The sequence below is a fragment of the Taurulus bubalis genome (assembly GCF_910589615.1).
Source record: "Taurulus bubalis genome assembly, chromosome: 17".
Taxonomy (NCBI): domain Eukaryota; kingdom Metazoa; phylum Chordata; class Actinopteri; order Perciformes; family Cottidae; genus Taurulus; species Taurulus bubalis.
Window position 1 is genome coordinate 11,627,606 of NC_136605.1, and position 26,084 is coordinate 11,653,689.

Below are 26,084 nucleotides of genomic sequence, written 5' to 3' on the forward strand. Positions count from 1 at the left end.
ACCCGTTGATCAATTCTTACTTTCTTCATCTCTCCCACCCTGCCGACCTCCATCAGCATCTGCGGTATCCAACACCTCGAACGAGCGGGCAACAACCTGACCCTGTTCGACTCGCTCTACTTCTGTGTGGTCACTTTCTCCACGGTGGGCTTTGGAGATGTCACCCCAAAAATCTGGCCCTCACAGCTCCTGGTTGTTATCATGATATTTGTGGCGCTCATCGTACTTCCCATACAGGTGAGAAACGATGGTGATAACCTCTAATGCAATCACAGACAAGAGATAAAAAAAAAAATATTGTGATTACTAGTAAAGTTTGAAAGTATTACAACAAACAAGATATGACTATAAAACACAAAGCTTTAAAAGAGGGATTTCACTAAGTCAAGGTGATATCGCCACAATCGTAGAGGATGCAGTCATTACATTTACAGGTGTGTAGTTGACATAGAAAGGAGGGTTGAGTTCGAAGCCAGGTGTTGTTAGAAGGGTTCCAGAGGACGGAGGGCAGGAATTATGAAAGGGCCATTGGCCTCCCCACTTTCCTACACCGGCCCAATTTGGCATCACTGATGGTGTGATCCCATCGGTGGGTGGGCTCATATTTTATTTCCAATTTAACATTTGGAGCAGCCAGGCTGTCCTCCAGATAATATGACGGTATGTAAAAAAATCTGAGTACAGACTTTTAAAGTGATCAGAAAAATCTTTAAATCATTCCTAAAATTGATAGATAGCATCGGCAAAAGCCAATTCATTACAGTCAGCTCATTACAGTAAAATTAATAATTCTTGATTTTCCTCTCTTGCACACAAATGTGATGACTCATTGCATCCTACGTAGATTTAAAGCTGCTATTTTTACTTGGAGAACAGCGAGAGTCTCTTCTTTATTCTCTCAATTCACATGCACACACATACTATTTCTGCAGGGACTATAGAAACACCTTGACAAACAGTTGCACTGTAATTATTGTTCATCATATTTGTCTACAGCTTTTATCCCTGAAGTAGCTGGCGTAACTGTGTGTTTCCCAAAAGATGCATAAGTGCTAATGGGATGTATTTCCTGTGTGTGTGTGTGTGTGTGTGTGTGTGTGTGTGTGTGTGTGTGTGTGTGTGTGTGTGTGTGTGTGTGTGTGTGAAAACAGTAAAACCAACTACTGTTTAGTTGTTGGTTTTACTGTGGCATTCTTGTTTTTATTTGCAAATTGGATTTTGTGATGACGCCACACCTCTTTGGTAGCTTTTCTTTGTTTGTCACATGTGTAGGGCTTGCATCCTACGCATGCATTATGGCTATCGAAACACGCACGCCCTGTTTTTTTTGTTGTTGTTGTGACCGGGCTGGTAGCAAATGTCTTCACAGAAACAAATGACACAAGCATGAAGAAACTTTCGCTTAACTTGCACTAACTGACTCGTATAGAAATGGCGATCTGTGCATGCCCAACATGGATGACATGTCCTCCTCCTCACTCCCTCTCCCCATCTTTCATCCATAAATACCCCTTGACATTTAGAAACTGACCCCCCTAAGCGCCAACCCCCCACCCTGTGCGTGTGCGTGTGTGTCCGCCTGTTTGAGTCCCGCCATGACCGGGCTCCAGGCTGCACGGGGAAGCCACAGAGCACATTAGGATTCAGCAAGTCTCTTTCTTACTGCTGCCTCGATTGGTTTTCCTGTCCTTATCCTTTTTTGTAATTATTGAGAAAAATTATGATTGGAAAATAGGAACAAAATTGGTGGCTGTATTTGGAGACTTTCCTTGAAATAAATCGATTGTAATCTCACAAATCTGCCACAGTTGGTGCAATCGAGAACTGGCTGCACACAAAAGATGGCTGGATAAAACACTATCGTAATATGGTAAAATGTGGCCTGATGCTGTTTTGCAACATCAACTGACATGATCTCAGCTCAAAACCGATCCGATTAAAATGCACACAAATTAACTCAGTCTGTTGAATTCTGTGGACGTGTCTGAGGTGTATGTTTAGAAACATTAGCAGCCGTTCATTGCTACTGTTGCTGCTCAATAGCATCAATAACATCCTCCATTATAGCTGGCAGAGGGCTCAATAAATCAGCTCGTCACCTGTTTAGTATCGACTTCATGTCACTTGAATTAAGAAGATGCTTGACAGGAAGGGTTTGAGAATGAAGGATGAGTACCCTCTACCACTAACTGTTTCAGTTTGTATTGGTATTTCATTTTTAATCCAGGAAAAAAAAACATGACACGTATATTGGGTTTAATATGATGCTTTTGCAAAGGGTATTGAAAAATACCCTTTGCAAAAGCTAAAGTAACTGGCAGCTGCGTTTGTCTTCATGCTTACTTTACAGATCTGTGAATATGTTTTAATGGACGTGCTCGCTGTAAAATATCTGGCTATTTTCAGTGGAAATGTCTAAAAAACTAAACAGTCTCTTGACATCTGTTAATTCCCACCATCCAACTACACACTCGGCCCTCCACACACACAGAGAAACATCCATGCAATTCTGCACAGGCTAATTGATATCTCCATAACCTTCCTGTTGATGTCCGCTATCATGTTCCATTCCGCCACCGAATGTCCACTTTTCTTTATTCTCCCAAACACTCTCCCTAATCAAACAAAAACACTACTCCATGTAAGGCATTGTTGTTTTTTCTTCAGCCACCTGGTTCCTACCTGTAATTTCATCTAACTTAATCCAATTTCCATCTGTTGAATGTGATGGATGTCGTCCTGGATGTAGTTCGAGCAGCTGGCCTTTCTGTGGATGGAGCGGCAGAAGTCCGGGGGCAACTACAGCCGCTACAGGGCGCAGACGGAGAAACACGTGGTGTTGTGTGTCAGCTGTCTCAAGATCGACCTCCTCATGGACTTCCTCAATGAGTTCTTTGCTCACCCCCGACTGCAGGTCTGCTAAAAATGGTTTTAAGCAGGAAAAGAAAGTGTTTGGGGTCTTGTGTGTGTTGTCCGTAATTCTCATCAGGAGCCTGAACAGCTGAGGTTAAAGCAGAGGATTAATTCAGCGATAGCACAGATCAAACTGCTGTCTTATTCATGTCAGAGCAGTGTGTGTGTGTGTGTGTGTGTGTGTGTGTGTGTGTGTGTGTGTGTGTGTGTGTTTGCCTGAGGGTGCATCCTTGTGTGCTCATCTCTTTGTTCAATAATGCTGTCTGATTTGATTTGTCCACGGCACTTCAAAGGGTTATGAGGAGAATCAAGTTCAGATGAAGTTAGTCCTCCACTCAAATATTGTGTTTTGTTTGCATATAGTTCCTTCATGTTGGATGTTTGGCCTCTAATGAGCACAATAATGAACTTGCAGCGTGACACCAGAATGAATCCGTTAAGGGGGGAAATCTTTAAGGTGTAAGTTTAAGTTTAAGGTGTGTTAAAAGTGCATATACATTGAGGACGGGCTTCTCGCATTTCTCTCTGCTGTACTCTGCATACGCAACCGTCCTCGTCTCTACAGTCCCCTCTGGCAGGATCCTATTACTAAACATCCTGTAAACATTGGCAACAAATACATGATAACCTGTGACCGTGTCTTGCTTGTAGCTAAATAACCGTCAGCCACAATACAAATTGTGTGTGTATGTTTGTGTGTAGGACTACTATGTGGTGATTCTATGCCCAGCAGAGATGGATGTCCAGGTTAGGAGGGTCCTACATGTCCCTCTTTGGGCCCAGAGAGTCATCTACCTGCAAGGTTCTGCCCTGAAAGACCAGGACCTGATGAGGGCCAAGTGAGTCACTGTGTCCAAAAACCACAAAGCCTGATTTTATGGATGTGTTTATTTTCATATCTATCTATTGATCTGGAGAAGCATTGTTGTCACTGAATAATTCTGCAACAATCGAGCCCTGAAAAAGCGCAGAACAGACCTGAGAGCCTTGAAATGAAAGCCCTCACATGCAGAAGCTTGAGCTCATAATTAATAATACATAAAGCACCTACAACCTTCAAGTAACAGCTGTAATTGCAATTTGAGTCATAATCCTATTTGTGTACCCCTGGCTTTTGATAATAAAGCCACAGCACCTTAAACTGGCTTTGTCACAGGAAAAGAAAAGGAGAAAAAAACAGTTTTTTAAAATCTCCCCCTCTCCTCGCCTTCTCCTATCTCAACCCTGAATAGCGTGGGCTTGAAAGACATATTGGTTCATTTTTTGTAGTTCTATTGTCCTCCTTTTTTTCTCTTTTGTCCTCTCCCTCAATAACATGACAACACCCTCCTTCCCATGTCTTCTCTCCTCATCGCTTCCCCGATTCTCTGTCTCTCTCTCTCTCTGTTTCTCTATCTCTCTCGCTCCCATGGCCACATGCTCTACTAACTGCCTGCAGGATGGACGATGCTGAGGCCTGCTTTATCCTCAGTAACCGGTTTGAAGTGGACCGCATTGCTGCTGTACGTTCCTCACTGCTTCCCTGTATCGCCACTACTCCTCACACTGCAAAATATCTACATTAAGACTGCTTGCCTGATGATGATGATGATAATGATGATGATGATATGGAGCCTTAAACTATAGTCATTCTAAAAACAAATGCAAATTTCTTGTAATTTGTTTTTAGTTTCTCAAAAAGAAATCCTCAAAGCAGCTTTGGAAACAATTCAACTCTCTGCATTGGCTGAAGAATTGTGCTTGTTGTTTTATGGTTGGGGCTTTTCCCACCAAAACACTAATCACACAGTAAGAATAACTGAAGCTGAGAATAAACACAAACAGAAAAAAGCATTATACATAGGCATATCCGCACAACGAAAGAAAACAATGTACTCTATAGGCGCCGTGTTACACAACACTGCGTGCCGTGATAGTGAGTTGATAACACTGTTTAATCAACACCTGCTTTTTACACTGAATGATTTGGCGGCTGAATTACTTACAATTAATTATTTTTGAGATCCTTTAATTTGGTCTCTAATACATCACAATTATTAGTTCTTCAAATACCTACAAAACGTTGTATTTAGTGCAGATGTGACCATGGTAAACAGAGCTGCACGTCAGCATGTCGTCCATGAGAGCATGTTAGCATGCTGATGTTAGCTTTTCAGTCTCACAGTGTCAGCCTGGCTGTAAACTCTTAGTCGTGTTTTTCCTTGGCGGAATTTTCGGCAACCGTCTCATGACCAGTTTTACTCAGTTTACTTGTCCGGGCTTCGCCACATGTTCTGTGCAGCGTTGAATACTTCTGTGTAGAAATATATGTCAGAATCGCATTACTCTGAAATGTTGCAAGGGCCATTTGATTGCACTGAGCAGTCAGTGGTTTAGGGGATTATTAAGCGAGGAGCTGCAATCTGATGCCTCTAAAGGTGGGTTTCTACCTCTCTCTCTCTCTCTCTCCCCCAATTCCCCCTCCTTCCCTTCTTTTCCCTCCATCCATCTCAATACACTCCGTCTCCAATTTTCTCAGGATCATCAGACCATCCTCCGAGCCTGGGCAGTGAAAGACTTTGCTCCAAATTGCCCCCTCTACGTCCAGATTCTCAAGCCGGAGAACAAGTTCCACGTCAAATTTGCAGGTGGGTATCGAGGCAGTGTGAAATCACATCCCCTGACAGTGACTGGAGCTGTGCAAGTCTGTGTGTTCGTTCTTGTTCTGACGCAACTACGCTTGTTTGAGAATGGGATGACACCTCCTAAAAAATACATGTCCTGGCGCAGTTTGTGACCTGAGCTGTGTGTTGATGGGTGATTAGGGAAACATTTTTATTTTGCTAATGCTGGGTTGCATTACGACAACATCGAAGGAAACTGAGCTGTCCTGTCCTCGCTTTTATTTTGTCGTGTTCCTTTCTCTACCTGAGTTTGTCTGCTTGATTTGTCAGCCTGAAAAATGGTCTTTTCTATCAGCGTGGATTTACAGCACACAGCTCTCTGTCCTCTGAGCTCTGAGGAAGTGCTGGGCAGATTGGTCTTGGCTTGGCTGAAAGCCCTCTGAAGGATTTTGGGAGTTTTTACATTGCCTTTTGGAGAGAGACCTTTCTTCTCCTTGCTCAACAGAAGACGGCATCAATCATCCCAGAGTGAAAGAAGAGGAACCAAACTCTCTCTCTCATCCTTTCCTCACACATGCCTACCGCCCTGGAGAACTCAATTCTAGCTTGCCGCCCTCATCCCAGCTGTCTCTATTAATGATTAACATTTTAACTTTGCTGCCTTGGCAAAGAAAATCCCCTTCTTTTGAGTACTGCTGTTGTGCTAACCCGGCAGATGAGCTCCTGCAACGCTGTTTAAACACATCACTGTCACAGCCAGACTGAGGCCTTGGTTGTGAGTCTGGCAGGAGTTGTAAGGTAGAAAGATCATGTTAATTCATGATTTACACCCGTTCTGTATTATGTGATCATCTGCTGGCGCAGTAGGGTGAACCTCCCGCTCCTGTGCTTGGAGTCAGACAGCTCTATCACACATTGCTTTGTGTTATCTCACATTGACATGGTGTTGCACATGTTCCGATATCCTCCTCATTCATTTCTCAAATCGACAAAAGTCATGCCCTCTTGACATAGCAGCCACTCAGTGAATGATAAACTCCCTGCAGGATTATCGTAAAAAAAGTAAAGGACCTCTTTCAGAACACGAAACCCAAAGTTCATGATCCTCATGAGAATAACGTCCCTCTAACCATGAAATCACAAGGTAGACTCAGGGAGCAAGTCAGTATATACAGACACAAGGACATCACTGTTAAGTACAGATCCCATGTTTTGACATCACTTGCAATAAACCCACTAAGTGCCAGTGTGGTGGGAGGCATTAATGAGCAAGAGACACAAGATTTGATTTGATCCAAAGCTTAATAACAGCGTAGCGTTCATTAGAAAATATCTGCCGGTATGATGCTGCAGCAGGGCAGGAAGTCACGGGGTGCTGGAGAAACAACACATAATTTGGTGCAGAGCGTCGATTGATTATCTCCCCAGTGTATGTTTTGAACAACAATAGGTGGCCCCCCTTCTGAGCTTGGCTCATTGTAGCTGCATGGAGTTGAGAGCAGCGCACTCATCCAAACAATAATGGCTTACTGATTTAATTAGCTCAACCGGTGGTCAGGTCGTAATTTCACTCCTGCAGAAGGTGCAAATAACTGCACACACATATCTGCACACAGATTTGACACCAGTCTGTGAATGAAATCAAGCAATGTACAAAGACCCTGATCTTCTAAGCGAGGCTGACAGAAAGAGAACATTTTGTGCATGTGTGTGTGTGTGTGTACACAGTGTGTCAAGGTCTGTAATTGGTTTCTCTCCTGGTCTGGGTCCAGACACCTGAAGGATGGAAGGCCGTGGTGAAAAATAAACAGACAAGACGAAGAGACGTGAAGGGATCAAGAAGGATGTTAGAAATTTGATATTGGAGAAAAGTCTCAATTTGTGTGTGTGTGTGTGTGTGTGTGAGAGAGAGAGACACACAGACAGACATGAACACAATGACAGACAGACCAGAACACAATGTAACAATAATGTAATGTTGTTACTCCATAGAAGAAGGAACATCAATGTTTTTGTCTTTTACTCTGCAGGCTTTCAGATACCCGTTGCTCTGTGAAAGCTTCCGTTTTGAAACAAAATCACCGATTGAATAGCAAGAGCCCCTCTGTGTGTTTGCGTGTGAGCTGCATTATGATGCACTGTTCTGAGCCAGAAGAACATTGGTACTTCAAAAGAAAGAAGATCCACAATCAGTAGTTTTAATTGTCACTCACCTGCTCAGCCTCAGGCACACATAGACCTGACTAATTTATTAAAAACTGCATTTACATCTAAACTGGCTCATCTGTTGCTCAGTCTGCCAGCTGATTGAGACTCATGCTTCTTGCCAGGCTCTGACGTTCAGCCACAATTATTGACTAATACAGAGCACATATTGTGCTTTTAGGACCTAGCTCAACATTGATGGTAAACAAGGCAGCCCTAATATGCCTGTGTGCTCATCACTGAAAATAATGCAATCAAGAATTACACAGCAGGGGAAATGGACGCTCCCTGCGCCAGATTCACTGATTGGCTTACGACAAGCATGAAGCGCTCAATTGGTTTTTCCTTTCAAAGAGGAGGTCGAGCGGCAACAGGTGAACGAGAGGAGGGTCATGTTTGTTTGATCAGTTTGGCTCAAGGCTGCATTAAGTCATGGATGATTTATTGGAAAGCTGTTTAATAAGACAGAACATTGCCCCCATGGGATAAACAGGGAGCTGGTGCAAGAGGATGATGAAGGGTTTTTTGACATGGCTGTCTGCTTGACTCATTTGTGTTCGATCAAGTGACACAATTAAACATGTCGCAATTTAATGTTGGAAACTGAGTGTGGGCTTGTGCCTTTGAGTAGCAAGATGCCGCCATGTTTTACACGCTAATCATGGAAATGCATGAATGATTATGTGTGTTTGCAAGAGCCATACAACAACAACCGTTTTCATTGGAATAGTAGTAGTTCCAGTGAAAACTGTTCATTGTGTTTTATATTGGGTAACTAACCAGGATACTGTTTTCAGAAAGACCGTTAGCAACTTTTCTTTGAGATTGGGATTAAACATTCAGTCAGTTAAGTGATAGTTGCCTGCAGCAGAACCCTGATCAATATACTTCTCAAATGAATTGCCAAAAAGTGTTGTTGTTGTTGTCTGCAGACCATGTGGTGTGTGAAGAAGAGTTTAAATACGCCATGCTGGCCTTAAACTGTGTGTGCCCCGGTACCTCGACACTCATCACTCTATTGATCCACTCCTCCAGAGGACAGTAAGTTCACGTTCCTTCTCTCTCCCAGTCCCTCTTGCTGTTTGGATGCTCACTGTTCAGTCTTGACAGTGAAATATACAGTATATATATTGAATAGAAGCTTTTAGTCTCCTCACCATCATTCAACTTTGATTTGTTTACAGAACGGCACCCCAAGAGGCCTTCAAGCAACGTGTAGGAGCCTTTCAAGCTCTCAACAGGTACGATTCATCTGATCTGCATTCACACCACAGGAGTACTGTAGTGCATTTGTGCACGATATTCATCCAAATGCTCTGTCAACCTCCATTGTCTGCACGCTGAGCTGTGTGAGTTTATGAGGACATTTCGTTGAAGGAAGGGAATCTTGTTATTTAGAAACAGCGTTTGTTTCTTTGCTTGTTAGATTCAGTTTATCACTGAATACAGAAGTGACTGTGAAAAGCATCCGAGTGTTGTTTGGGTAGAAAGATACTTTCTACTTTGTATCATTAAGGCATTAAAGCAGAACTATACCAGTTTTGTTTCTGTGAACAATAAATGTGCTTATTTGTGTTAGATACCCTGATGAAGACCTACTGTGTTCAAATCTTGTTGCCTCTTTTAATAATTTAGCCACTATAACGTCGACTTTCTCATATTTTCTTTCTTGGATCCTGAATGGCCTTCCTGTTTATTTAACACTTATTTTTTCCTGTACCTTTTCTTTGAGTTACATCTTGATATTTATATGATTTTCATCTTAAAGCCACACTTTGTGATCCTAACGTTAACAACAGGGTTTTCACACAAATATATTAAATGCCAAAAATCACAATTGTGAAAAGACAAAGACATAATAATACTCTATGGCTTGTGTCTGACGAGTGCAACATTTAAAAGCAGGGTGTTTGATAAGTACGCTTCTATATCTGGACTTGATGCCATTTGGTTTATTGGCCGTGACAATGCTACATGATTCGTCCTCCTCCTCCCTTGCCCGACACTTAGTTCGTGTAAACTGCAAATTTGCTATAACACTTAATTATATAATGCAGTCTTTGTCACAGGCCACCCACATTCACACTGCCTCCACACCCTTGCTTCATGCATCACCTTTTTATCCTCTGTGTCTCAAGCCATATCCCCCAGAGAAAAATGCTGTCTACTTAGCTGTGTTGTGTGAGTTTGTACACCTGGGACCGGCTGTGTGTCCTTGTGTACATCCGTGTGCTGATTGAAGTATTGATCAGCAACTCTCCGACAGAGATGTAAGATGTTACCTCTGGAACCTGAAGCGGAAAATCTTTTTGTGTGGCCCTGCTGCTGAGCTGCAAGCTTTGTGTTGCATTTTCTAAAGGTCAGTCTTTCCCCACATGCCCGATGAATCCTGCTTTTTCCGTCCCAGGGAGGGAGGCGGATGTTCAGCAGACCAATGGCACCGAACCTACCGGCGCTGCTCAGCCAATGAGGTGCATCACATCCGCCTGGAGGAAAGTAAATTCTTCGGGGAATACCAGGGCAAGAGCTTCACCTTTGCCTCCTTTCATGCTCACAAAAAGTAAGTCATAATGTGAAAAAGCCAAGAAGTGAGAACCTGCGCTTCACAGCTGACCCTGTCTTTGCTGCTGCAGGTATGGAGTGTGTTTGATCGGAGTGCGCAGATTGGAAACCACCAACATCCTGCTTAACCCTGGTCCCTGCCACATCATGGGGGCCTCTGACACGTGCTTTTACATCAATATCTCCAAAGAGGAGAACTCAGCATTTGTCAGGGGCCGCAGGGAGCCATCGTGGGGCACCACGGGGGGAAATACCAGGGGAGTGCACCAATCAATCTACCATGGACTCACCCGCCTGCCAGTCCACAGTATCATCGCCAGCATGGGTCAGTCAAGATGTGCACGTCACAAAGACTGTAACATTCCTGCACTGACCTTCTGTTTGCAGTTTCTGTGTTGGTCAAACATGCAAATCTGTCATTAACCGGTTTTAGAAAGCAACATCGTAAGAGCTGTCAAAATTATGCAGCTCTCACATTTGAAAGTACTCTGGGTGTTTTAAAAATATGCATAGCTTTTCTGAGGAATTAACATTTATCTGATTATACAGTAAGTCACACTTTATAAGAGTAACTGCCAAATGAACTGAAATGTTTTACAAACACACCACCTGGTGGACAATAGTGAACGTGTATTAACAGAGGGCTGCGCAAACTGTGTGTGTGTGTGTGTGTGTGTGTGTGTGTGTGTGTGTGTGTGTGTGTGTGTGTGTGTGTGTGTTTTACAGGCACAGTGGCCATCGACCTGCAGGACTCCAGTGACAGCAGCCCAGAGGGCCAGGACCCGGGGAGCACTGTGCTGAGCAGCGGGAGAGGAAGCAGGAGCAGCTCCAGGACGGAGATGGGTGGCGCGAACACTTTGGCCCTGCCTGCCATGGGAGAGTCAGCCGAGGAGAGGAGGCACAGCATTGCCCCGGTCCTGGAGCTGGTGGACGGCGTCAACAACCCCACCTTCGACCTGCTCGCAGACCAGTCGGAGGATGAGGGGGGAGACGAGGGCAAGGAGGACAGAGACGAGAGCGCCCTTTGGTGGGGTCGACACTGCGAGTAAGTCATGAGGATGCTGTCTGAATTTTCATTCATGGGTATATGGAAGTGTAAACTTGTTCAGAGGTAACTGTGGGCTTGTGCGACAGGTGGGTGAAGGGATACCCGCTGAACTCTCCATACATCGGCAGCTCGCCTGCGCTGTGCCACCTTCTTCAAGAAAAGATGCCTTTCTGCTGCCTGCGTATGGACAAAGTATGTATGGGATTCAAATGGCTTCAATCTTGACTTCACATTGCTGTAATCCTCCGTGACCACTGTGCATCTCCCCTAGGCTTGTCACCACACCCTTTTTGAGGACGCCCGCTCCTACGGCTTCAAAAACAAATTGATCATTGTGTCTGCGGAGAGTGCCGGAAACGGCCTGTACAACTTCATTGTCCCTCTCCGAGCCTACTACCGACCCAGGAAGGAGCTCAACCCCATCGTGTTGCTGCTGGAGAGCATGTGAGGACGCATTATTTGGTCATGATCGTGGACATGGCTTTGAACTAGAATAGGTTGCATGTTAGTGTTGCCCAAATTGTTTGCTGGGTTGCGCAGTCAATTTAATTCCTCCTTGAATAGCCAGTGGAGGAGAAACACTGAGCTATTTAAGGTCACCGTAACCATGATTTGTGAAACGCCGAACACCTTTAGGACAATGCGCACCACAATCCTGTGTTGTGTATTTGTGGCTGATACACAAAAGCAGTCAGCCAAATGAGGGTGTAATTCAATAAAAAGGCAATAAAATGCTGAGTCACTCCAGTGTAGTGCTGTTATTTTCAGCTTTCTCTGCAGGCAGCTTGGCTGCATTGTATTTCTCCATCTCCGTGGGGACGTTCGCTCCTCATCATGGCAAATATGAATCTCTACTGGTCATAATCTCAAGTGTATTTGTTGTTTGATTGTTTCAGACCTGAAGCAGATTTCCTGGAGGCAATCTGTTGGTTCCCCATGGTGTTCTACACAGTGGGCTCCATCGACAAGTAAGAGAGACCAACAGCTCCACGCTGGTTTCGTCATGTGTCTTTTCCATCTTCTACTATTTCCTGAAGCTTTATTCATGTAAATGTGCTTTTGCACCTCTCAAATGGCATACGCTTTGATTTATTTTTGCCCTTCATCACTGATCTTAACCCCTCCCGACTTGTCCCTCTCTCTCACAATATCATCAGTCTGGACAGTTTGTTGCGATGTGGAGTCACCTTCGCCGACACCATGGTGGTGGTGGACAAAGAGAGCTCCATGATCGCAGAGGAGGACTACATGGCTGATGCAAAGACCATCGTCAATGTCCAGACCCTCTTCAGGTCTGCTTTGCCCAAACTTGCTCTGCAATATCACACTCCATCTTTAACTGCATGTGTTTAATTTGGTACCCATTATTCTCTCTGTGTCCCAGACTTTTCCCAGCTCTTAGTATCATCACAGAGCTCACCCACCCAGCCAACATGCGTTTTATGCAGTTCAAAGTCAAAGACCACTACTCTCTGGCTCTGTCCAAACTGGAAAAGGTAAAAGCTTCATAGCCTCAAACCCTCCACTTTCTCTCTCTCTCTCATTTTCCTCAACCCAGACTCATAATGAGAAAAACAATGACAGACAGCAGATTTTTTTTCATCATGATAGCCATCTTTTATTTAGTATTCTCAGTGATATTAGAAATGCATCCACTGTCAAATTTTGCAGTGAACATTTGTAAATGATTATAGCCGTTGTTGTTGTTAATGTTGCTCCCCGTGTGGCAGCTTATGAGTTCTCCCCTCGAGCATCGATAGCATTTATTAACAAATAAGTAAATTTGTCACTCTTGACGTTACATATTAAAATGTATGTCAATCTGGGATTAAAATAGTTATGATGATTTTGAAATTTCTAGCAGTGTTGCCTCACAGCAGGGAGGACTTCTGATGGCTTCCTTGTTTTAGCAATGCACGTTTGTGCATATTTTTCTTGGGCTTCTAGTTAAATCCCTCTTTACAAAATGATGCAAGTAGTTCTCGGTCCAATGAATGCTGAATGGATGCTTTAAAATAAATAAGAAAGAAAAGAAAAAAGGTTTTATGGTTGCAGGTCCAACGATGATGCTGGATTTTAGAAACTGCCATTACATCCCTTCATGTCTACCAAGACTAGTGTAATCGGGGGTGTGTGTGTGTGTGTGTGTGTGTGTGTGTGTGTGTGTGTGTGTGTGTGTGTGTGTGTGTGTGTGTTTGCTCTGCAGAAGGAAAGGGAGAAGGGATCCAACCTGGTGTTTATGTTTCGCCTGCCCTTCTCTGCTGGGAAGGTGTTCAGCGTCAGCATGCTGGACACTCTCCTCTACCAGGTATCTTGAGCACAAACTCTTCACTCTCACTGAAAAACAAAATTTGTCAAAATGCCAAATATGGTCTGTTTCTGTTGACTTTTTATACCGTGCTCTCCTGCCAGTCATTTGTGAAGGACTACATGATCTCCATCACCAGGCTGCTGCTGGGTCTAGACTCCATGCCTGGCTCAGGTTTCCTCTGTGCTGTGAGTACCCGGACACACACTGTTGGGACTGTGAAGTGGCTCCGAGGCTGATTATTGTCTTTTCTAGATGAAAATCACAGAGGATGACTTGTGGATCCGCACCTACGGCAGACTCTACCAGAAGCTGTGCTCCTCCACTGGAGACATCCCCATCGGCATCTATCGGACCGAGGCGCATAAGCTTCCGGTCTCTGAGGTGTGCGGCTGCTGTTACTAGTTTTATGGCCACTTAAATTAACAAGCTTCCACTCTAAAGTCCTGCTAACGGCCCCTAGAGGCCGTAATGTTCATTACATCCAACAATAAAAAAAAGAGTAATGGATAACGAGATAGTATTCGTGAAGCTACTTTTTTTTTTTTTAATTTTCTGTTTTCTAAAGATTTTGGGGATTTTAAAACCTCACTCTTTTGCTTTCAGTTACTACAATGTCATTATTTATTTTATTAATTACAAAAAGCTATTGATACAAAAAGGTGAAGCATTTTACTTTAAAGTTAATTTAAGTAGATCTATCCAAATGCTTATTCAATTTATATGCCATTTGCCAACAAATGAAAGCAGAGTTGTGGAGACGTACTCAGATATGAAAACATTCTTGCATAACTCATTTGCTTAAGTCTGATAGACAATTTTTTTTTAAGAAAAACTGGGGGCGTTGGGGATATGGTGGTTTCACAAAAGATGCTTAAGAATGTTGTATTATTCATTAAATGCAACAAAGTTTATCGTATTCATCATTCATCTAAAGAATGATGAGAATGCGTTAAATGTTTTCCTTAAATCAGAGACATCACTGGTGAAATTAAAGGTGCGTGTGCGTGCGTGTGCGTGCGTGTGCGTGCGTGTGCGTGTGTGTGCGCGTTACAGTCCCAGGTATCCATCACAGTGGAGGACTACGAGGACACCAGAGAACCCAGGGAGCCCCTGCTGTCCCGGACCAGTGCTCACCGTAACAGCACCTCCTCTGAGCCCATCTCCACCTCCTCTCACTCCTCAGACCACCCGCTGCTCCGGAGGAAAAGCATGCAGTGGGCACGGCGGCTGAGCAGGAAGGGGGGGCGGGGCTCCAGCGGGGCCAAGGGGGGTCCGGGCAGTGCGGCGGAGAGGATCAACCAGCAGAGACTGACCCTGTTCAGACGCTCTGAGAGGCAGGAACTCAACGCGCTGGTGAAAACGAGGATGAAACACTTGGGCCTTTCTCCAACGGGATTCAGTACGTCGATATGTAGTGGTTGATGAAAGCGTGCTTCTATTAATCTCAATTTTACTAGTGGTTGAGTGCAACTAAGGACTCATGTGCTGTACTCAAGTACAATTTTTATCTATATTTGAGTATTTCCCTTTTTGTGACCGAATACTTCTACATTTCAGAAGTAAACATTGGGATTTTACTCCCCTATATTAATTTGACAGCTACAGCATTTAGTTACTTTACAAATGATTGACATAAATAAATAAATTAAGGATAAGCTTGTAAAATACAATGCAACTTCTTTAGCTTGTGACACTTTACAGTAGGTAACACTAGCTCCACCTCAACCAGCTACAACAACATGCACATTAATGTATTGATATAAAAAATCTAACAATGTTATTTAAACTTGTATTGAACCTTTTTGCATCGGTAATACTTTTGATACTTTAGGTAGACTTTGCTGATAATATTTAACTGTCATTTTACTGTTCTCCTACTGTACTTTTAAATAATCAGGATTTTAAAAGCTGTATATTTTCCGTAATTGACATATTTTTACATTGCTGTATTGTGCTTCTTCCACCTCTGTTGCTGCCGTCCATTTTTATCTCAATGTGTCTTCCTGTCTTGTGACTCACAGTAACGAATCCTCTATTATGTACGGATGTTGCGCAGCCTGCTGTGTATCCTGTGCCTATTTTGTTTACTGCATCACTTTTCTCTTTTCTTCCTGCGCCAGACGGGATGACAGATCAAGGGAACAGACTGTCTTATATCCTCATCAACCCTTCTCCAGACACCAGACTAGAGCTGCACGATGTCGTGTGAGTACACAACACCAAATGTAATTGATGGCACTGTAAAATGAACACGGCATGAAAACTATGACAGGATTTGCCGCCCCTGTCTGTGCCCCATTGCAGGTACCTGATCAGGCCAGACCCCCTCTCTCTGGTACCCAGCAGCAGGAAGTGCAGCGCCGGGATCTCAGAGAGCCACAGGTTTGATACGCAGGACAGCACCCATCTGTGAGAGACAAAAATGAATAAAACGTACTGTCAGAACACTGCCAGTGAGAGGAGACACAACAACAGACTCAGAGATGAGGAGATGGAAAGGGATGCAGCCAGATGGCACACGGCCCTCTTTACTCCATATCCAGTCAGGGTGAACTGAGAGTTGCCGGTCTTGCATGGACCTTTTCTATATAACGATGGGAATGTTTCGTTTATGCACCTTTCTATTTTCAAAGTGGAGAGCTGCGGACACAGAAGTGCATTTAATGAATAACTATATGTATTTATAACTGTGTATGTGCATGTTATGTACTGCATCTTGCGCGCGTGTGTGTGTGTGTGTGTGTGTGTGTGTGTGTGTGTGTGTGTGTGTGTGTGTGTGTGTGTGTGTGTGTGTGTGTGTGTGTGCGCGGGGGGGGGGGATCAAGAGCAAGACACTGCCAATTTGATCAGGATAGCGAAATTACTCTTCTGCCAAATGAAAGTCAAGGGATGTATTTTTGTGTGCTTCTCCGTGTCGTAGGTGTGTTTTGTCAGACTTAATGTTGTTTAACGTATTTCAAAGTGACACTACAGTGCACATATCCCTTTTTTTTACTTTTTACTTGTTGCTTACACAGTCAAACGCATACATTTGTTTGTCACTCACCAGCAGCGGAGGAATCCAAAGAGCACCAGTCTCTCGATAATCGACACAAGTAGACAGCAGCATGCATCGTCATGGAGGGCATTCAGTGTCATCACTGTCAGACGTATGTTACCGTTTCCAGTTATGTGAGTTCTCTCAGAACAAGCCTGTTTGTGAGTTCACTGTTCGCCTGTTTTTTAAAGCCTCGCCCTCTCTGCTTCTGTCAGTTAGTGTGAGCCGTCCTGCCACCAGCTTGCTTTTTCTGACATGCATGTTAGAGATGCAGCGGACGGACAAAATAACAGAAACACATACCAAAACACAACGCCATCCAGTACAATAGCCCTGCAATAAATACTACCTTTGTGAAGCTTATAATGAAATGGTTTTGATTCAGCTCTGTTTGATGGACGGTTTATAAACTTGAGAATTACACAGTTCCTGTATTTATTGCATAATAAATATCCACTTTAACAAGTAATTAAAAATCAAGAATTACATTTTCAGCCAGAAAAAAGTATCTAATTTCTCTGAAATGAAGTGAAAATTTGGCTGTAGAGTGAGATAATTCTTATTCAATATATGTTCAGTTGTTTTATGAAACAGGAGATATTAATCTGTTATATGAAAGTGGATTACCTTTTTTTGCAAACCTCTGTACAACTTGTCAGAAAGTCTGAATGTGCTGTTTCACACTGAAACGGTGCAGCCACGTGGTGGGAATGCTAACCTGCAACCCTGCCGACACCACTGCTGTAGCTGTATATGCCAATGTATCAGATAAAAATATGTATATATTAAAGTCAGTCATTATAGCTTGCCATTGCTTTGTTGTCTTTGTAGTGTCAATTTGTGCAGCTTTAACCAGTATCTCTTCGGATGATTAGAATCATATGTAAAACCGTCAATATAGTCACATTATTTTCTATAAAAAAGTTTTTGATTCATATTTTTATTTATAAACTAATCACTTGATTGTCTATTGTGTGTTTTGACAAGTTCACGCTCAAGCTATTTTTGCCACGATACTCGTTTATGACTCACACTAAATGAAAGACCACACAGTACTACATAAGATAAGAGGAGAAAAGAAGGCCGCCCAGTTCCAGCCGGTTACAGTTCAGCTGCAGAGAGTGAAGCCTAGTTTATGATTCTCCGTCAGGTCGACGCAGACCCCTACGCCGAAGCCTGATGCGCACCTCCAAAAAATCCTAACTACGTTGACGCGGACCGCAAGCGCTGTGATTGGTCCGCTCAGAACGTAATTTCCGGCAGTTGCTTTTTCCCAGCCTCGACCGGTTTAGTGGTCGTACAGAGCACCTCCGCAAACGTCTTCTCTGTCGCCTGCGCTTCAACATTTGCAATATAAGCATTTGCTCTTCAATATTGATGAGCTCCAACTTGGTCACCATTGTTTACTGTGACCGGAATTCGGCTATAACCCCTGTAACCACACAACCACACAGACACACCCCCTGGCGGCATGGCGGTTAATTGCAGAGCAACGCGGTCCCTCGACGCAGAACTTCGAATGCTCAACGACGACGTCACGGAGAACCATAAACTAGGCTTTAGGCCCAATCCCAATGTGCACCCTAAACCCTCAAACCCTGAACCCTCAGGGACTTACTGACGTCAGCTGGTAAGTGGCTGAGTGTGAGAGGCTTTAGGCCTTGAACTGGTGTGAATATGAATGGGACAGCACTTTGCTGAGACATATCACGTGACTACATAAAAAAATATTGTGTACAATTGTGTATTTATTTTATACTTTTTATTCACTGATTTGAACGTCTTCCTCACGAGATGAGAAGTCATTTTAAATTATCTATTTACTCATTTTTGTCAAAACGAAATGTTTGAATGTAAAAAAAAAATATTATATGTATTTTCTGCTTGCATTCCTCTGATTTCATGTGTTTTTATGTTCAATCTATAATCCGTACTGTTGTAGTGTAAATGTATTTTATCGGCCTAAACACCCACGTGTCTCTTTGTTTACCTTTCTTTCTTTTTTTTACGTCTTCATGCTTCCAATTCCCTTAGGCAAAGTCAGCATCTAATGTTGACTTACGGAAAGGGTTCATAATAGTGATGGCGAGATGAAGCTTCCTGAAGCATTGAAGCTTTCCATCCAATTGGTTCGCTCATGTACCGGAGCTTCATGGAGCTTCATTTGCTCTACTGCGCCACAAGCGGACAATACATGTAAAACAGGCAGAGTGATCAAAACGACACCATGGCTTTGGTGTGTGAAGCTTTAAATTGAATAAATTATGTTTGTGATGCCAATACATCAGTTATTAACTTATTAATATTGTGTCTATCTTTATGATATATTGGCGGGGTCAAAATCAAAACTCGAAACAAATTGGGAGAAGGCTGTGATGTGACTGTGGGTCAGTGGTTAGAATATCCGACTTTAAGTCAGAGGATTGGTGTTTCGAGCCTTGCCTCCGCTAGTTCATGTTAATGTGTCCAATTTAAGTAAAAATAAGAACTTTTCCACAGTGCTGGGCTTTTTGAGACTATTTTGCCTGCTTTATAAAATACCCTTTCACAGGCACACATGAAGCTGGGTACAGAGAGGAAGGGGGAAATCCATTGAGTTTCTCTGCCTCTTATATTTCAAATCGCATGGCAAACCCACGAACCATTTTCTGAATCGGTCACGTGGTACGGCCGGCTCGCCAGGCTTCGAACGTCACCGCATACGTTATCGACACAAGCCTCGATACGCGCTTCACCAAAATCTACCTGGATTACTCGACACGCGCATCGAAGCCTCGACACGAAAGGACACATCACTAGTTCATAAAGGGCTCAAAATGTCTGCCAGAGAGCCCTCAAGCACTCTACGATGTGAGAATGGGACACCCCTAAACCCTCAAGGACTTCACGGGAGCGCGCCTCGAAGTCTGTGAGTCTGTCAGGGTGAAGATTGAGATTGGCCCTCAGAGTAGAGTAGAGTGGCCAATTCAGGGAACAGGTGCCGGGATGAGGGATAATCAGCCTCAGCTGTGTGCAATTTATGTGTGTCTCTTCCTTTTAAAAGACAGTTGGCGTGGGAGAAGAGGGGGTTGGAGCTGAGACGATGTTGTCTAACCGGCTGATTGCCAGAAGCAGAGACAGATCTGCACATTCCTGACTTTTCTGTGGTGGGGCTCTACACTTTGTGACATAGAATGTGGGTGTGGCCAAGCTAATGTTCAGACATTAAACAGAGCTTTACTGCAAGAGCTCAGACAGAATTGCAGAGGAAATGGCAGCTCCAGCAGTCAGCGTGCTTATCACAGGGGCCAACAGAGGCCTGGGCCTGGAAATGGTTAAGCAAATGGCGGAGGCCTCCCGTCCACTGAGGAAGCTGTTCGCCTGCTGCAGGGACCCAGATGGACCCAAAGCTGAGGTGAGTCTCCTGTTTGACTCATTGTGCTCTTCCGTATGGAGCAGAACAATAAATGAGAGAATGGTTTGCAAACTACAATGTTGCATAACTCAGAAGAAGCAAGAATCCTGCATAGATGAAAGCAGTGGTGGAAGATGTACTCAGATCTTTTACTTTGGTAAAAATAAAGCAAAACTCCTATTACTATCAACAATTGCCAAAAATATAGAGTGCCCTTGCTCCCCCCCCTCCCCCCCACTAGACAGACTGTGCCTGTCCTGTTCCACAGTAGCGCAGTGCTCCCGCTGAAGCTTATTGGTAGGACACCAGGAATCGCACCTACCGCTCAATCGAAGAGAGCCGTACTAGCGAAGAGAGCCGTACTAGCGAAGAGAGTGCTCTAGAAAGAGCTAGAAGCGCTCCCTTCACACTAGACGGACTGTGTCTGACCTGTTTCCAGGACTTGTTTCCACAGTAGCAGAGTGTTCTCGATTGGCTTACTACTAGGACACCAGTAATTACCGCTACCATACTAGGGAGGAGAGTGTCCTCACTCCCTGTCTCTTAGTGTTCCCTGCCTTATCTCTTGCAGTCAGCAGAGCGTCCCGCTCAGACTGACTTCGTAATCCACATCGATTAGTGGGGCAGGGTCCCCTCAGACTCGCGCAACCTTGCCGGCTGTGTCTGTCGACTTGAAGGATGCCTATTTTTAGGTGCCCATTGTGCCTAGCCACAGATGGTTCCTTCATTGGCCTGCCAATCTACCTTCTTTATGCTTTCCCCCCCATTTCCTCTGATCTGCCAAAGCTCCTCAGCGTTATTCAACAGGACCACAGACTGGTGTGGATGGCCTCCTTAGGGCCAGCCAGGACTTGTTTTCCTCTGTTGCACAGACTCTGCTGCGGGACGCCGTGGCGCCTCCCTCATAGGAGACACCTCCTATTGCAGCTAGTTCGTCGGATCTAGCATTCCGATCCCAGCCGTCGTCAACTATGGGCCGTTGCCGGGCCCGACCGGCCGCCGAGCGGCTGCACAGAGCCAGTCAAGAGGACTATTCTGAAGGCCAGAGCGCCATCTACAGAACGAGGACTCAGTACAGTGCCCTGTGTCTACTGTACTAGAGTTTCTGCAGTCCCTCCTAGAGGAGGGCTGACCTCCCTCTACCCTGAGGAGGTACATAGCTGCTATTTCATGGCAGCATGCTAAGGTCAACAATGACAGGGTATTGAGCCACAGGCTGGTGTCCCTCTCCTTAGACGGGGCTCAGCCGGGGCAAACCTGTCTGAGTTCCACCTCAGACGGGTTTCACTGGCCTAACTGTGGCCTAATGCCGCGTTTTCCCCCAGGGGTGTGGGAACACTTGTATCTCAACCAGCCTATCCAGCTGGCACAGTCAGCGCTTCTGTGCCCGGTGCGGGTCTTCGAAACCTAGATCGAAGCCACTGCATGCATACGGTGGTTGGGGCAGTTTTGTTGTCTTAGGACGGGCCTAAGAAGGGCTGTGCCCTTTCTAGACAGCGCCTGTCCCACTGGATAGTGGAGACCAGAGCCTGTGCATATAGAGCGAACGGCCGTGCTCTGCCATCCGGGGTAGGGTGCCATTCTACCAGGAGTGTCTCCACATCAGGGGCAACCCTGAGAGGTGTGCCCGTGGAGGATGTATGTGCTGCAGCCTACGGGGCATCACCCAGCACATTCAACAGATACTACAGAGTGAACGTTGCCACCCCTCACCCTCTGGGTGTGGTTCTTGGCCCAGATTCCTCTGCTTGAGCCATATGAGGTAGTTCATGCGTGACTTTATTGTTATAAATACTGCGCAAGCACGATACTGAATCTATCCAGTGCGAAACACTGCATTTTTTCTTTTAATGCTTTTTTCATGCTGAATGACCTGAACAAGATTTGAAGTGGTGCTTTTGTGTTTTTCTTTGTGGTAAAACTGCAGATTAAATTGATTAATTGATCAGTTGCCATGTTAGTTGACGAATCATTCATTTGGTCGAGGACAGCTGAACTTTCCACCGCCGGATCAAAGTGAGTACAAGTGATCAACAGTGTGTGGGCTTCTCTGCTGGATTACAAACGTATCTTCTCTGTATTTCCAGGCCTTGCAAATACTGGCAAAGAAGCATCCCAACGTCATCACTGTGGTCCGTCTGGGTACAAGCTCTCTCTTGTGTTATATTCTGTTAAACCCTCCGTCCTGCTCCCATGGCCTGGCACGCACTGACCACTGACCTTGACTATGAATAGCTCAGGGCTCTGATATTTATCTGACTGTCTGCTATTGACCACCGCTGATGCTCCGCTCTCTTTCTCTCTCTGTCAGACGCCACTGACCTTTGTAGCATCAAACAGTGTGCCGTGCAGGTGGGCTCTGTGGTCGGGAAAGGGGGTCTCAACCTGCTGATTAACAACGCAGGTGTGCTGGCTAAAGGCACGTTGCAGGAAACCAGCTCTGAAGACATGCAGTACACCTTCAACACCAATGTCATGGGCCCCATGAACATCATTAAAGTAGGGAGAGGAAGAGCGGACACAATAACTCCAACACTGTTCACTGAATGTTTCCTCTTGCTGACTCTTTCTTGCTGGTGGTCATCATTAGGAGTTCCTGCCTCACCTTCGTGCAGCAGCTAAGGCCAGTGGGACGCCAGGGATGTCCAGCAGCAAAGCGGCCGTCGTCAACATCTCCTCATTTCTGGCTTCAATGGAAACTGTAAAACAGTCATATGGCTTCTTGCCTGCCATCTCCTACCGCATCAGCAAAGTGAGTGACCACCTGTTAAGAGTCAAGATGTTTTTACTGTCATATGCACAGATAACAGAGTTATTCTATACAATGAAATGCTTATTTTGCTGGGTCCTCCTAACACACAGAATTAGAATAAACTTAAGGTAACACGGGCACAAAATATAAAAGATATAACAGTATTGCACAAAAAAATAAATAATTGTAATACTATAATTATAATAATTAATTAATATAATAATAATAATATATTTATAAATATATATTATATAAATGTGAACTATAATAATAATTGATATCATGATAATTAATACAATAAATATGGTATTAGTATTGTTCAGTGTATAAAGTGCACTATGCATTGCTACAATGTCCAATGTTCACCAGTCTGATGGCCTGCGGGTAGAAACTGTTCGTCAGCCTCGTGGTTCTGGACTTCAGACTCCGTAACGTCCTGGAGCGAGAAGAGTCTGTGCTGGGGGTGTGTTGTGTCCCTGATGTGGTGTGCTCTCCTGGTTACTCTGGAGTAAATGTCCTGAAGTGAGGGGAAGGCTACTCTTGAGATGTACTGTGCCGTTTTCATCACACGCTGGAGTGCCTTCCTGTCCTGGGCAGTGCAGCTTCCATACCACACTGTGATGGAGCTGGTAAGGACTCTCTCTACCGTACATCTGTAGAAGTTGCTGAGAATTTTGGGTGGCATGCCAAATTTCCTCAGCCTTCTTCGAAAATACAGTCGCTGCTGGGCCTTTTTGATATTCTGCAGTGCGTTGTGAGACCATGTGCGTTCCAAGGAATTTAAAGGTTTTCACCCTTTCCACCTCTGTCCCACCTATGCAAAGTGGTGTGTGCTGCACCCTCTTCCTCCTTGGGTCGATAATCATCTCCTTGGTCTTGTCTGCGTTCAAGGAGAGATTATTATTCCGACACCAGGCCACAAGTTCCTCCACCTCTTCTGTACACCGTCTCAGCTCCACCAGTGATCATTCCATTGACCGCCGTATCATCCGCAAACTTGATGATGCTGGTGTTTTCCTGGGAGGCCAGTCGTATGTGAAGATGGTGTACGGCAGGGGACTTGGCACACAGCCCTTGGGGGTCGCTGTGCTCACAGGTCTTGTGTCAGATGTGCGGTTGCCAACTCTGACTGATTGTGGTCTGCCTGAGAGGAAGTTCAGCACCCAGTTGCACAGAGCAGGTGTCAGACCAAGAGTGAGGGGTTTTTCAGAGTTTGTGTGGGATAACTGTATTGCGTGAGGGTTGTGTGGATGACATTGTTGACTGCATCGTCAGTGGACCGGTTCTGGCGATACGCAAACTGCAGCAGATCTACGTTTTCTGGGATGGTCTTCTTGATGTGGGTCATGACTATTCTCTTGAAACATTTCATCACTATTTGGGTGAGTGCCACGGGGCGATAGTCATTCAGGCAAGTCACTGTTTTTTCATTGGGAGGGGCACGATGGTGGTGGACTTGAAGCAGGTGGGCACACAAGCTTGTGCTAATGACAGGTTGTAAATGTCAGCAAGCACATCAGCTAGCTCTGATGAGCAGACCCTGAAGGCACGCCCACAGATGTTATCTGGGCCAGCTGCCTTCTGTGGGGTTATTCTCCTCAGAACCGTACGCACCTCTGTTGTTGTCACAGTGAGTGGTGAGTCCTGTATGCACTTCATCGTCAGGAGCCCTCCCTGTGGGTTGGTGTTAACACGGTGACCAGCGACTCAAAGTTTCATCTTACATTCAAGTGCAGCTGTTCACCTCTCTTGCTTTATCTGCCCCTCAGGCGGGGTTGAATATGTTGGCACTGTGTGCTGCAGAGGAGCTGAAGAAGGATGAGATCCTGTTTTCCCTGCTACACCCTGGCTGCGTGCGCACCGACATGGGTGGAGACAAGGTGAGTCGACAGCTTTCACATAGGAAACAATGTCGAGGAAGCTCTGTATGATATTTGACTTTATTAACTGAGAAGCACAACATTAACATCACGTCGTAAAGAACAATGTTTTTTTTGTTTTGTTGACTCGATACATTCCACAGATGAATAACTCAAACAAATTGTTTTACAGAGAAGCCTCATTCAAATTTCAGGATTTTGGTACTCTGAGTTTAGACACTTTCCAATATCTGAAACCACACTGAGCAAGCGAAACAATAACATAAGACATCAAACAAAGCTGATGTAGCAAGTGAGACGGACATGTGATGCAGCACAGGCTTGTTGTATTCATGCATTTCACTTATTTAATTTGTTAAGCCTTTAAACATTGCAAATTTGTTGCACTCTGTTCTTCCTGTGACCATACATAGCTGTGGCTTTTTTTTTTTAATACATCACTTTAAAGAAATGTGCAACATCTTATGGTCCCTCGAGTGAACCCACATGATTATACAGATGTTCTGCATGCTTTCACTTGCCAACATAAGAGTGACATAGAAATAAGTAAAGTGTCCCAGCCGTTCAGAAATGAAAAAGGCAGATTGGGTATGTTTTTTAGTTTTTACTGTTAACACTGACATTGAAAGCAGTCACATTTGAGGGGAAACAACCGATTTCAACCACTTATAGGTAGAGTACGTAACTGGTCCGTGAGTAGAAACATTAGATTCTTAACTTAGGAGAGACGACCTCCTGTGCGTTGCTTCATGTTAACCGTGTGTTTCCGACCACCAGGGGGAGATTGATGCACCGGAGAGCGTGCAGGGGATGCTCAGTGTGATGGCCTCCCTGACTGAGAAGCAGAACGGAGCCTTCCTGGACTATAAGGGCAACTCCCTCCCGTGGTAGCTTTAGACAACTGCTTCATCAATAAATGAACCCAAGTGAAATAAACCAATACTTGTGCTCTTTATTTTGCTTATATCATGTTAATTTTATGCATAGGCATGCACTTAGATGAGTTGAGACACTCTTTGGTGATTTCCTAATTTTGAAATGCACTTCTGTGAGGTTTTTTTAAATCACCATGTGGCACTGTTCCACACAGCCACCTTGGCGGGGCAGATCTTAAGCGGGTTGGGGTTGTTCCCGTTGATGTTGGCTCCAGGGCAGAAAAAGGGGTACATCTTCTCACTGAAGAAGTCGGCGACGGTGTAGATGGGCGTCATGCTGACAGGGTTGGAAAAGGTCACACCTTCGCAGTCGTAGTCCAGCTGCACCCTGACTCGGGTCAGCTCACCTTGAGGATGCAAATTTTGCATCCTCAAGGTTGTCAAAATGCCGTGCTCTATATACCGTGCTCTCCTGCCAGTCATTTGTGAAGGACTACATGATCT

The 26,084-nt window shown here is 44.6% G+C and overlaps 2 protein-coding genes across 2 annotated transcripts in view; both read left to right on the forward strand.

Moving 5' to 3' along the window:
* The window catches only part of kcnt2b (potassium sodium-activated channel subfamily T member 2b), a gene marked incomplete at both ends in the record, with an annotated part of 31,007 nt that extends 14,952 nt beyond the window's left edge, over positions 1-16,055 (forward strand). The window contains 20 exons of the mRNA XM_079233598.1: positions 57-237; positions 2,750-2,914; positions 3,616-3,752; positions 4,352-4,415; positions 5,432-5,540; positions 8,654-8,762; positions 10,129-10,281; positions 10,355-10,608; positions 11,010-11,310; positions 11,418-11,523; positions 11,603-11,775; positions 12,228-12,299; positions 12,489-12,623; positions 12,716-12,827; positions 13,538-13,639; positions 13,744-13,827; positions 13,895-14,023; positions 14,696-15,041; positions 15,763-15,847; positions 15,947-16,055. Coding sequence (XP_079089724.1) covers positions 57-237; positions 2,750-2,914; positions 3,616-3,752; positions 4,352-4,415; positions 5,432-5,540; positions 8,654-8,762; positions 10,129-10,281; positions 10,355-10,608; positions 11,010-11,310; positions 11,418-11,523; positions 11,603-11,775; positions 12,228-12,299; positions 12,489-12,623; positions 12,716-12,827; positions 13,538-13,639; positions 13,744-13,827; positions 13,895-14,023; positions 14,696-15,041; positions 15,763-15,847; positions 15,947-16,055 — 2,926 coding nt within the window. The remainder of the gene's footprint in view (positions 1-56; positions 238-2,749; positions 2,915-3,615; positions 3,753-4,351; positions 4,416-5,431; positions 5,541-8,653; positions 8,763-10,128; positions 10,282-10,354; positions 10,609-11,009; positions 11,311-11,417; positions 11,524-11,602; positions 11,776-12,227; positions 12,300-12,488; positions 12,624-12,715; positions 12,828-13,537; positions 13,640-13,743; positions 13,828-13,894; positions 14,024-14,695; positions 15,042-15,762; positions 15,848-15,946) is intronic.
* A 3,874-nt stretch (positions 16,056-19,929) lies between these two features.
* LOC306749874 (C-signal-like) lies at positions 19,930-25,604 on the forward strand (the record flags this gene model as incomplete). Its single annotated transcript, XM_079233218.1, has 6 exons — positions 19,930-20,073; positions 22,161-22,215; positions 22,385-22,572; positions 22,664-22,825; positions 24,595-24,705; positions 25,483-25,604. The coding sequence occupies 6 exons, from the start codon at positions 19,930-19,932 to the stop codon at positions 25,594-25,596; spliced, it is 774 nt and encodes a 257-aa protein (XP_079089344.1). The 3' UTR covers positions 25,597-25,604.
* Between the last annotated feature and the right edge of the window lie 480 nt (positions 25,605-26,084).